Source organism: Aethalodelphis obliquidens, unplaced genomic scaffold, assembly GCF_003676395.1.
Source record: "Aethalodelphis obliquidens isolate GAN/ISIS:26980383/991018 unplaced genomic scaffold, ASM367639v1 scaffold51, whole genome shotgun sequence".
Lineage (NCBI taxonomy): Eukaryota > Metazoa > Chordata > Mammalia > Artiodactyla > Delphinidae > Aethalodelphis > Aethalodelphis obliquidens.
The window spans coordinates 11,323,855-11,336,578 of record NW_020837995.1 but is presented as its reverse complement, the minus strand read 5'-3'; the positions used below and the strand labels follow the sequence as shown (position 1 = coordinate 11,336,578).

The 12,724-nt window shown below is 48.6% G+C and overlaps 1 protein-coding gene across 1 annotated transcript in view; it reads left to right on the top strand.

Moving 5' to 3' along the window:
- Window positions 1–459: 459 nt before the first annotated feature.
- Window positions 460–12,724, top strand: part of FRMD5 (FERM domain containing 5) — a 45,235-nt gene continuing 32,970 nt past the window's right edge. Inside the window, exons 1-4 of the mRNA XM_027083644.1 lie at window positions 460–474; window positions 3,801–3,905; window positions 8,939–8,964; window positions 9,239–9,289. Of these exons, the coding sequence (XP_026939445.1) occupies window positions 460–474; window positions 3,801–3,905; window positions 8,939–8,964; window positions 9,239–9,289 (197 nt within the window). The remainder of the gene's footprint in view (window positions 475–3,800; window positions 3,906–8,938; window positions 8,965–9,238; window positions 9,290–12,724) is intronic.

Here is a 12,724-nt window from a genome sequence, read left to right as displayed (position 1 = left end):
AAGAGAAAGCTGGCTGCCAGAGAATATTCCAGAAAGCCCCACCTTAAGGCAGGGAGACCACGGAGAGGGAATCCTAGGACACGGCTGGCATCTGGAAGTGCAAGGCCAGGAAGTTTTAAATTCCTAAACCCTAGCCCCTGCCAGAGGCTCGCTGTAGAAACCCACCACGAGGGCCCACCTTGTGACCTTCCCCCCAGAGACTGCCTGGGGCCACTCCACCAGCCACAGGACTGGGTGCTCCAAGGGAGGGGCGATTGCATCTCTGTGTGAAAGGTGTCCCAGCGGCTCTCAGTAGATCCTGCCTTTGTGTTTCTTCTGGGGTTTTAAACTTCACGGGATTCCACTCTAAGGAGGAGCTCTGCTCCTACCTCTCTCCCTTCCTTCCCTCCAGCCTTGGAGACACAGCAAGGGAAGATGCTTTCTTCATTAGTCTCCACAAGAGCCTCGTAGCTCAAAACCATGCCTCCGCCACGGGTAAGTGGGAACCTGAGGGAACTCTGACTTCATGGTGGGGAGCAGGGGTTTCACCAGATGCTGAGAAATAATGATAAAAAGATCCTTTTTCACTGATAAAGGGAATGTACAATGGGATGTGTCTTTTTTTTTTTTACAACTACCTAAAGAGAAAAGCCATGCTTCCTTTTTCTTCCTGTGAAGTGCAAGAACTCTGAGGTTGGATCTGCTGAATTTAATGTTCTTACCAGCTAAGAGCCCTACAAGTGTATTTGAGCTGCCAACCCATGAGTATGAGTTGTTTTTGTGGAAGACATGATTCTTTTTTTTTTAACATCTTTATTGGAGTATAATTGCTTTCACACAATGGTGTGTTAGTTTCTGCTATATAACAAAGTGAATCAGCTATACATATACATACATCCCCATATCCCCTCCCTCTTGCGTCTCCTCCCACCCTCCCTGTCCCACCCCTCTAGATGGTCACAAAGCACTGAGCTGATCTCCCTGTGCTATGCGGCTGCTTCCCACTAGCTATCTGTTTTACGTTTGGTAGTGTATATATGTCCATGCCACTCTCTCACTTCATCCCAGCTTACCCTTCCCCCTCCCCGTGTCCTCAAGTCCATTCTCTGTGTCTGCGGGAAGACATGAGTCTTATCAAAAGTCCATGTGATTTCTATCACAGAGGTGCAATTTCCCCATGGCTGCCCCAGGCTTCTGCTAATATGGCTGTTGTATGTAAGGAAGCGAACTTCTTCAGCCATTAAAACTCACACCAGGAGGGACAAATTAGGGGTATGGAATTAACAGATACAAAGTACTATTTATAAAATAGGTGAACAACAAGGATATACTCTATACCTCAGGGAATTATACCAATTATCTCGTAATAACCTGTAATAAAGTATAATCTGCAAAAATACTGAATCACTGTGCTGTTCACCTGAAACTAACATAATATGTAAATCAACTATACTTCAATTAAAAACAAAAAACTCACCCCAGCTGATCACAGTGTAGTAGCCAGCTTGGTGCAAAGGACAATTTGTAGGGAAAAATATTCATAATATGCAACTGTCTCTTAGTATTCCATTTCAATTGCTTTGAGAGAGATAACAGTACAGGACATGCTGCTTGAGACAGGGTTAAGCATATTTTCTCTGTTCCCAGAAGAACCTTAAAAATGACTTTAAACTCTTCCCACACTCTGGGGCATCAGTAAGGAAAGAGTTGACAGCCCCTGCCCACAGTGACAGTTGTTGATGGAGTCCTTTGAAAGACCTGGTTTGTGGCCCACTGCCCTGAAGTCCCCGTGTGATTCATAACAAGGCTCTGTTGTGAGAGTAGCTCTTGATTGTGGGAGACCGAAGGGTGTAAGAATGGGGCCAGCTGCCTCAAGGTTATGTTGTGGGCGGGAGTGTGAGGCCGGCAGAAGAGCACGGGAGGTGCCCACGTGGCACCATCTTCCTTAGTTGAGCTGTCCACTCACTCATCCTTCCAATCCTGCAAGGGTAAGCTTCTTAAGATACTTACTGAGAGATTTGATATCCTGCCCTAGTTCTCCTTGGAAAAGTATAGGGTGAGCTGGCAGAAGGGACAGAGGTGAGGGGTAAACCTTTTGAGGTCTTAAAGATCTGTCCATTCCAGGAGCAGGGCCAGGTCCTTCTGTAATTACCCGTGGCCTTGGGCCTTGTCATAGGTGAGATAGTTTGGATCTTAGAAGACCACCTTGATTTGCATGTGGAATTAAACACAGATCCACCAGAGATGAGCATCTCAGCTGAACTGCGGAGACCACTGGGGTCAGGCCCAGAGATGCTGTCTTGCAGAGCTCCAGCTGTCCTGACACTTCCCTGCAAGTCATTCTCCCAGCTCATCAGAGATACCCAGGCAGGTCCCTGAGGAGAAGGTTATGGGTTTAGAAGTGGCCTAATTTCCTGACATTTTGTAAAACCTTTTAGCCACCCCTCCACCTTCTATCCATTGATTCCACAAATAATTATTGAGGACACACCCGCCATATGCCAAGCCCTGTGCTAACTTCTGGGGGAGGGCTCCTACCCTCATGAAAAGTGTGGTGTGGAAAGGGAGCAGATAATAAATAAGTAAACAAATCAACAAGATAATGACAGACTGTCAGTGCCATGCAGGAAATAAACAGGATAAATAAATGAGACAGACAGTGACAGGGAGGGGCTGTTCTGTAGGGAAAGACCTCTCTGCAGCAAGGACATTTGAGTTGAGACCTCAAGGAGATGAAGAGCTGGAGGAAGGGCATCCCAGGCAGAGGGGGTACAAAGACGCAGAGGCAGAAAAGCCTTGGCCTGCTCAGGAACAAAGAGATGGTGGCCGGAGAGTGGTGAGAAGAATGATTTGGGGTGAGCTCAGAGAGGAGGCAGGAGCCAGGTCGTGTAGGGCCTTGGAGGCCGCGGTCAGAGCTTGGATTTTATTCTGAGAGCAAGAGAAACCCCTTGCTGACAGTGTCACACAGGAGTGGCAAAGTCATTAAAGATCACTGCGTGCTCGCTGCAGTTAAGAGCCGTGAGGCATATCTATATGTGCTGCTATAGAGTCACAAGATACCGTGACGGGGAAAAATCCCAAGAAGCAGAATACAGTATAAAATATGCTGCTGATGTCTTTTTAAAACAGGAGATGTATATGTATATAGGCTTGCCCGTGTATAAAGTAACCTCATTAAGGATACCCAAGAAGCTGGTGAGGGTTTGCTTCTGGGGATGGGGAACTGCAGCACAGGTAAAAGGGAGACTCTTCATAGTATATTCTTTTGTATGTTTGAATATCTTACTATGTGCCTGTATTACTTATTCATTAAAAAAAGACAGTTTGTCTAAATCGCGGTCACCCTGGCCGCCACGTGGAGAAAGGGTGAGCACAGAAGCAGAAGACTGGCTAGTAGGCTCTGGCCGTGGTCCAGTTGCGAGGTGGTGGTGGCTTCACCGAGGGAGTTGGTGATGGGGATGCAGAGAAGCAGGAGGATTCATGATGCACTTTAGAGGCAGAGCCAGCTGGACTTGGTGAGTTCCACACGACAGTCCAGAGGAACGCTGTGTGCATTATAGGTGGGAACTGGGCCTACCTGACTCTTACCTGCCTTCTCTGACATCTTTGTGGAAGGAAGGGTTCTTGGGCTCCTTCCAGGTGCTGAAAGCCTCAGAATTCCTGAGAATGTTGAATCCATCACAATATGGAGGACATAGTTATGGACATGTGCCCCTTTCACATCCTCATGCAACTGTTACAAACGATTTTTAATGACCATCAAAACACAGTTACACTGAAGAAGCCCGCCCATTTCTCAACGGAGCTTGCTTTCTTTGCAGAGAGATGCCAAAGGCCAATACCTGTTTGACCTTCTTTGCCACCACCTGAATCTGCTTGAGAAAGACTATTTTGGGATCCGCTTTGTGGACCCTGATAAGCAGCGGGTAAGTCAATATTCGAAGCACAGATGGAGGAGAGGGTTGGTCAGTAAGCCTGAGGCCCTGAACTGTCTGTCACTCATGTTCGGAGTTTAGCCGCAGGAGTCGGGGACCAACCGGACCCTGCAGTTCGGTGTCATCTCTTCAGATCATATTGTGAGACGTGGAAGACCCCGTAGCAGAGCTCAGCCGGAGTGGTCCATCGTTTTTTAGATGCTGAAATGGCAGCCTCGAGAGCTGAAGTGATTTGCCCAAAGCTGCCCAGTTAGAGTCAGGGCAGCTGGGCGGGTGTTGTGGTCTCAGAGCCCAGGTCACAGGCTGAGGCTGTCCTGCCCCTCTCTAGTAAATGGGCTGATTCGCCTTGTTCTGGTTAGGAAGGGTCTCACCTGAGTGCCACAAGAACCCCATCTGGGCAGGACAGAGATGGAGCCGAACTGACGTGGGCTTTTCAGCCCTTGCAAATCCTGCAGTTCTTGTTCTGCTCTGCACAACGTGGGCGGCTCTACAGACACAAGGCATTGACAAGGACTGTGATATTCCGGACAGATACAGAAACAAGGCCCCTGACTACTCCTCCAGCTTCATCTCCCCGACTGTCTCCACCCTGCTGCGGCCCCACCAGATGATACTGTGGCTCTCCACACACGTCAGTCTTCTCCTCTTCAGAGCCTTCGCCTGTACAGTTCTCCTCTGGAACGTCGCTTCCCCTTTCCTCACTTCTCTACTCTCCACACTTTCCTTCTGGCTAACTCCTTCTCACATGTAAGGTCTCAGCTTAGGCTTTGACTTCTTCCCGGAAGCCTTCCCTAACCCCTACTCTGACTGAGGGGCCCCTCTGATGTGCCCCCACGTGCCCTGTTCTACCCCTATTGGAGTAGAACTTATTACACCATGCTGGTATCGCCTGTTTGATTACCTGTGTTCCTTGCAAAAATATGAGTTCCACGAGGGCATGGACTTTATCTCATTCATCACTGTAACCCATGGAACTAGCACAGGGCCTAGAATGCAGTGGATGCTCAATAAATATCTGCTGAAGGGATGATGAGTGGGTGAGTTAGTGGGTTATAGTGCCATGTTCCTGCCCTCCACTTGCCCAGCTACCCTTCAGGCCCACGCCTGCAGTTCCTATAACTTCCGTCCATCAGCCCTTTGCTTGCTGTGGGGAGGTTCTCTCTGGCATCCCCACCGAAGTGGGAAAGTATGCAGAAGCGTTCAGGCCTCACTGCCTCCCTTCCCCACACCCACTGTCGTCTACCATCCTCCAAAAGCACTGTCACCACGAGCCCCAGAGGGCCCCCCTTTCATGGGTCCACACATTTTTTTCATAGCTCCAAACATAAGCTTCATCTCTGTCACCACTGGGGACCTTGGAGCCCCGGAGGGCGCAGCCTCCCACCAGTGCCCAGGGCCACAGGTAACTCCCTCTCCAGGCCAGAATCAGATGGTGTTTTTTGTTTCATTCATTCATTTACTCATTCATTTATTAATTATTTGGCTGCGTCAGGTCTTCATTGCTGCTCCCAGGCTTTATCTAGTTGCAGCGAGCAGGGGCTACTCTTCGTTGCAGTGAGCAGGCTTCTCACTGCAGTGACTTCTCTTGTTGCGGAGCACAGGCTCTAGATACACGGGCTTCAGTAGTTGCAGCACGTGGGCCCAGTAGTTGTGGCTCGCGGGCTCTAGAGCACAGACTCAGTAGTTGTGGCGCACGGGCTTAGTTGCTCTGCAGCATGTGGGATCTTCCCGGACCAGGGATCGAACCCGCGTCCCCTGCATTGGCAGGTGGATTCTTAACCACTGCACCACCACAGAAGTCCCCAGGTGTTGTTTTGTTGTTTGATGCTCTGAGCCGCTGTGTCTCCAGGTCACATTTAGGGTTTTATGCTGAAGACTTGAGCTGTAGGAAAGAAACCAAAGCCTGAATCTGTTTCCTTTGACAAGCGCTGCCCCACTTTGCTGCCATGTTTCATTCCTCCTGGCTCAGCAGAATTTTGAGCATCACCAGTGTTTGAGGAGTGTTGAGGTCAGCCCCTCACCCTGTAAAGGCCCCACTGTCTTGGCATAAATACTATCCTTAGCTCTGGACGATAGTATAAGACCCCCCCCAAAGTGCCACGACACCAGGAAGCTACATGTCCTCACATGCTCTAGGTGTCTGTTCACTCTGTAATGGTAGAGTCTTAGACTGCTTTTACAGAGGGATTTTGTTGTTGTAGTTTGTTTATTTTTGGGAGTCAGAGCTGTTTCTCCTTAAGAAGGAAGACCGGTTACCCCAAGGTCTCTTCATCTCCCAAAGACAGTGGCATATGAAGAAAAAAGGGTAAAATGTATCCTGTTCATTATTTTTTAGTTGGATCAGCATGTGCTTGAGGAGGATAAGAGAGTGTGTTAAGATGACAAAGATTAAAAGCCAAAGGAGACAGAAAAATAAGGAAATGGGGAAAAAGGAGAAATAAACTTTCACGGAGTGACTCCTTCGCGCCAGGCTCCACGCTAGGCACAAACCTAGATCTTTCAGCCAATGGACGTTGAGGGATGAGGTGCATCAGGCACGAAGCTAAGAGCTTCACATGTGTTATTCGATCCTTACCACGAATGAGATGAGTATCCGCAGTTATACCATCCATTCTCCAGATGCGTGGACGGTTTCGGACAGGTTATGGAACTTGCCCAAGGCAAGTGGCAAAGCCTGTCTCCTGCTCAGACCTGCCTGATGCCAGAGCCTGTGTGGTTTCTGGGGGTTCCATGCTGAATTCATACCCTAAAGTGACACGATTCTGTGCTTTTATTGAGGGTTTAAGGAGAGCAGGGAGGCTTGAGAGGGTCCTTGAGAGCTGTGGGGAAATGGACCTGTAAAGAATTGTCCTAGATCTACTGATCACGATAGAGATGGAGGAGATGAGCTCCCTGCCCTGCCCCACCCCAGACCTCTTCCCCTGAGCACCAGGGTGGCAGAGCCCAGCGCTCACATCCATCCCATCATCACTTGCTCTGCAGGGGTCTCCATGGGGTCTGGGATTTCTCTGGTCCCTCCTGGAGGAGCTGCCCTCACTCCCCCTCCCCTGTTCCTGGCTCAGGCCCTGGTCTCAGACTATTCTCACCCTCTCCTTCAAGCCCCCAAAGTCTGAAGATTGTACCACCTTGGCTCCTTCACCCAAATGCAGGAGGAAGCTCCGCTCTCTGAACCTTCTTTTTACTCTTCTCCTGACCCCTCCTCTCCAACCCAATGTTATCAATTTGCTAGTGATTCTGGGACCCAGATATAGGCAGACAGCTGCAGAAGGTAACTCTGGCCATCACTATATTTGGGGGATCCTGTCAAGATTTCTCTACCAGACCCTCTCTTGGACAAGCTTTCCACCTTCTTTCCACCTGCTCGTGGTCTCCTCCAGCCTCACTCCTTTCTGGAGCTCGCACTCCAGTACAAACTAAAGTCTTCTCTCCAGCTATTGCCAAGGAGAATAGCCTTTTGTCATTCAGCCTCTCTGCCTTCTGCTGATAATGGATCTATCACTGCACTTAGCTTCTATCTATCTTCATTTATTTATTTTAATCTATGGGTCCAGCGCCTCAGAGCATTTAGTTTTCTGAGTCCCCGACACTTGGCTGTGTTCTTCTCACTGTCCACAATTCTGGTGTGCTCCGCACAGACAGGCCTCCTCCGCCTTCACAGGCATGGTCTGGAACCCCAGTTGTTTCCATGCAGTTTCATCTCCTGCCTTTGCTCCCCTGTGAAGCCAAGCCGCGGTGGGCCGTGTAATGTGAGAAGGACCTCTTAACCACACTGAGTGGCTCTAATGAGTTGCCAGCCTCGTGGGAACTCAGATCAGAGGAAGCAAGAGAGCAGGATGTCAGCCCAGATTATCCATGTGGAGCTGACGGGAGAACTGGCTCTTGGTGGGTCCATTAACTGTGTGACCCACGGCCCAGCCCAGAAGGTGAGAGCTTGGCATCGAGGGAGGCCAGGATGCGTCTGCGTGGCCCTGCCTGCTTTCCTGCCAGAGGGAGGACTCTCCCAGACGTTTTACTAAATAGAAGTAGTCAGAAAAGAGGGAGGTGTGGACCTGGTTCCTTCTCCTGTTCTACAGCTGCACATTGAACACTGAGCTGGGCACCAGCGATACAGTGGTAAACAAGATAGACTTTTCTGCCCTCACAGAGCAGTGGTTTTCAGCTACTTCCAGATAATCAGACCCCAAATATCAGCAGTTCTAGCTCTCTGCAAATTAGCAAGGTTCCTGATTATCATAAAAGCAACAAACATCAATAGTGCATTTTATAAGGCATCCATGTAGAAGTGGGAAACTGACATAGAACGTTCTCGTTGCTTCCTTTCCTAAACGTAAGTACCATGGGAAAAAATGCATTGCTACTATGTCCTGCCTCTGTGAAAATCCAGGGGAAACAGGATACCACACATTGATTGCGGTTAGTTATCTTATGAGACTTAGATTTTAAACATCCCTGGATGCCAAGGAATCCTGAGGATGTATTCCCTAACACAAGGGTTGGCAATGCATTGCTCAAACAAAGATCAAATATACACCAGCCATCCCTGCCTTCTCCACATTTATGAAATTCCACCTGCCAGTGCTTTCTAGAGCTGCTACCAATAGCCTCTGTGTGTCATCCTGTCCCCACTGCATAACACAAACACAACCCATTAAAGGGAGTGTTTCCCTACTAAAAAGCCAGGTGGGGCTCTGTCCCCATCACACATATGTGCATTCATTTGTGCCTACGGGCCTGCCAGAAACATGGCTTGGAACTCTGGCGCCCTACGTTGGAAGGCGGCATTGCCAGGGAAGCCCAGAAATGGCATCTGAAGCTGGATCTCTTCCCCCCTTCACAGCTGGTTCCATGGGGAGCTTATTTCAGAAAATCATATCATTCTGTACTCTCCAAGCCTACATATCACAAGCTTCTGAGCTGCTTTCACCCTGGGCTACAATCTGTCTAGTTTTTTAAATTGAATAAAACAAGTTATATTTGACACTGCTTCTCATTAGGGCTTTCTTGTTCTGTGTTCTCTGTTTCAGCATTGGTTGGAGTTTACAAAGTCTGTGGGGAAGCAGTTGAGATGTAAGTATTGTCCATGAAAAGACGGAAACCTCACCCCTGGGGAGGGTGGGAGGAAACCTCCCACTTGCAGTGAGTCTTGGGAATTTTCCACTGTTCTAAGTGTAAGTTGGCCCTAAACATGTGAAGATTTTCTTCAGATGGTTCAGAGACCTGTGCATCCCAGTGGGGCGGGGAGCCCAGTCATCTTCCTGGGAAGGTCTTCCCGATGGGCACCTCTTTTTCTCTGCAGCCCAGCCTCCATTCACCATGTGTTTCCGCGTGAAGTTTTACCCTGCAGACCCTGCTGCCCTGAAAGAAGAAATAACCAGGTAAGGCTGAGCCCACGTCCCTCAGCCTCTAAGACTTGTTGGAGAGGATAGGAAAGAGGGACTGTAGCTTCCTAGATCCTCTACTTTGGAAGCTCCCAGCTCTGATAGGCAAGGAATTCTTCCTAAATATAGCCTTACTTCTATATTTCATTTCCACATGCTCTCTTTGCTCATCCCCTCAGCAGAATTGCAACGGAGTGAGCTTCTTTCCTTCAAGAATGCTTCGTCTTAAACTGGTCATCTGCAAAGGGGTCTGGAGTAATGAATTAATCAAAAGCATTTGTTCTTTTACCAATGATGTGGCCACCATGGATGTTTTTGGAGACGGCCGTGTTGCTGCTTATGTGGGGGCTTGAAATAGACTCCAGCGGCCTAATGTACTTGGGAAATGGTAAAGCAGGACGCTGAAAAATGAGCTGGGAAACACTGAAGATTTTAAATCCAAGTGGGTGACCTCCCATGTGCTTGTGGATCAGGCCCGTGATAAACTCTTCCTTGTGGGGATCGTGTTCTGTGGCAGGCAGCTACAGGGAATGAATCCTGTCTCACCCAGCACCCCTTGGGGATGAGAAAGAACCTCTGTGCCCACACCATCCTACAAGAGGGTCAGTGAATTGGAGCTTCAAAGCTCCCCCAAGGGTTTTGTGTATCTAAGCCAAATTCACTCTAAAAGTCTGACCTCAGAGATTTAGAACTCTCTGAACTGGGATCCTTAATTTTTATATTAGAAAGATGTAATTTGGACATTAGCAAAACCTTGATGTTTCCTTGTAAAGGGTGGAGCCCTAGGTGAAGAGATGATGCCAGGGAATCCTAGAGCCGTGGAAGAGACAGCTCTGCCAGCTCTGCCCCCGCCTCCCTAAAGCCTTACAGACAGCAAAGATTGGGACGAGGCCATTGCCAGCGTAGAGACTGCTTGTCCTCTAAGGCCTTGAGACCTATTTCTAGATGCTGAACTCCACATGAGCCCCAGTGGAGGTTGAGGGGAATCTTGCGAAGGAATCAAAAGGATCAGGAAGGTTGTTTCCTCCAGATGCTCTGAGCGCACCCACCACCCACTTTAAAGCACTGAGGACAGTGAAGTGTGTAGTTACAACCCAGTCTCGTGCTCCTTACTGGGCACATGGAAACTGCAGGCTCTGCTCGTCCATGTGGAAGTGGATGTGGCCCCTACTTTGCCTGTGAAAACCGAGCTCATCCATATTAATGAGCAATCCTGTAGCTTTAGGCAGGAGAGTGAGGGTAGAACCACTGTGTTTAACAACTTAAACAGAGAGGAGTTTTGGTAAAGCACTAGCCTGCCCTGCTCACGACTTCCAGAGCGCTTGCCACAGTTCTGTACCTGCCCCTCCTTCCCCGCTTCCCTCCCCCTCCCCCCTTTCCTTTCCTCCCTCCCTCCCCACCTTTCTCTCCTGAAAGAGGTGATGGTGCCAGGGCAGACCTAGAAGACCACGCTCCTGTCCACATGTCAGGGCAGATTTAACACATCTTTGTTGAGAGCCTAGCACCTCGCCTCCTAACACCTCGCATCAGGATCACCTTTTCTGCACGTCACTGGACCAACAGCAAGGATGAGAGGGTTTGGTCTAACGACTCAGAGGGCTGCCAGTGAGAGCACGACAGACACACGGCTTTCTGATTTGATTAAAGGACAAAAATATATAGTTCTCTTGGCCCTTAGGAGGAGGTCTTTTTCTTTTTTAAGATTTCTTTTTAATGTGTGGACCATTTTTAAAGTCTTTATTACATTTGTTACAGTATTGCTTCTGTTTTATGTGTTGGTTTTTTAGCTGTGAGGCATGTGGGATCTTAGCTCCCTGACCAGGGATCAAACCACACCCCCTGCATTGCAAGGCAAAGTCTAAACCACTGGACTGCCAGGGAAGTCCCAGGAGGAGGTCTTAACAATACAATTTTCTAAAACAAATGTCACTACATGATACTAATGTACAGACCCTCCTACCCAAGGAGCAGCGTAGACCAAGAGGCTCAGATCCTGTTTCTGCTACTTCTTGGCTGTGTGGCCTTGGACATAAAATAGTTAACTTCTCTGACCTTCAGATCCCTTATTTATAAAATGAGGATAGTAATAGTACCTCCCAGCATTGTTGGGAGGATTAACCACTACACGGGGTCTTGTACTTCTTAATACACCCCCAGGGCGCCTGGCACTGAGCAAAGGCTCACTGTTTACTGCCAGGTCGATTACATGGTCCGTGGACCTCAGGTGCTCTGCATGGGGCACAAGTACAGTTGGTTCTGGCTTTTCTCCCTTGTTTATGTGATAATCCCCACTCCTTTTCTGTCCTAGCTAGAGTCCTAACACTTAAGCAGCTAACTTGTGAGGACTGGGAAAGCCATGGCCAGGCCTCTCTCCAAGTCAGCAAACTTCAAAGACACTGGCAAGCATGTGAGCTCCTGCCCCTTCCGCATGCAGCTGTGCCCATCATCCTCGACTATTTTCCCCTTGCTCTCTGCCTCACCAGCCTTCCTTCCCTAGAGGGCATTTTCCAAGCGTTGTCAGGTGTGCGGACCTCAAGGTGCCTGGGCCTGATTTGGAGTCTTTGTGCCTCCCCCTCCCTGAGGCGTTCTGTGGAGGCCCTGGTCTTCGCTGCGTCTTTATCCTCATTCACATCCCTGCTGCTCTTTAAAGAGTGGGTACCTGCCCCGGCCTCATTCAATACCCATAATTCATTACTGGCTTAGAGCTCTCCACCCCACCTTCCTGCCAAACTAATTTAGCTGTCAGTGTGGTTTTTTCCCTGGCAATATCAGTCCTAGATTTCGCTGCCGTCTCAGCTACTCCCATAAAGCCAGGCTTAGAGGAGGGGATGAAGAAGAACTGTGCTTCAATTTATCTCTTGGACTCTTCCCAGATGATAAATTTAGTTGCCAAATCCTGATTAATCTCTTTTGTCATTTTTTAAATAAATAGATTTTCTTGTCTGAGCTAGAGACAAGGCAGAGAAGATGGGGATTAGGCACCAGATAGGCACCAGATTTAGCTTTTAACAAGGGCTGCAGGTGTTCGAACTCATTGAAAGATCAAGTAATAGAAGGAAACTGAGTGCACATGGGGCCCCGCCTTCCAAGGAAGCAAACTGCCTGACACATGTTTGAGCAGGTGCTCAAAAAATGTTAATAGACTTTTCAGGTCATTTATTTTTTTAAAAAAAGTTAATAGAGTTTATAGGTAATGTATTCCATCAGTGAACATCACTTGAGCCTAGCTTAGGCTAAGATGGGTTGGCAAACTTTTTCTGTAAAAGACCAGATAGTAAGTATTTTAGGCTTTGTGGGCCATATGGTCTCCGTCGCAACTAATCTGTTCTACCATTGTAATGCGAAAGCAGCCACAGACAGTACATACATGAATGAGCCTGGCTCTGTTCCAATAAAATGTTATTTTATCTCACTGGGGACTCTGGTGGCAGG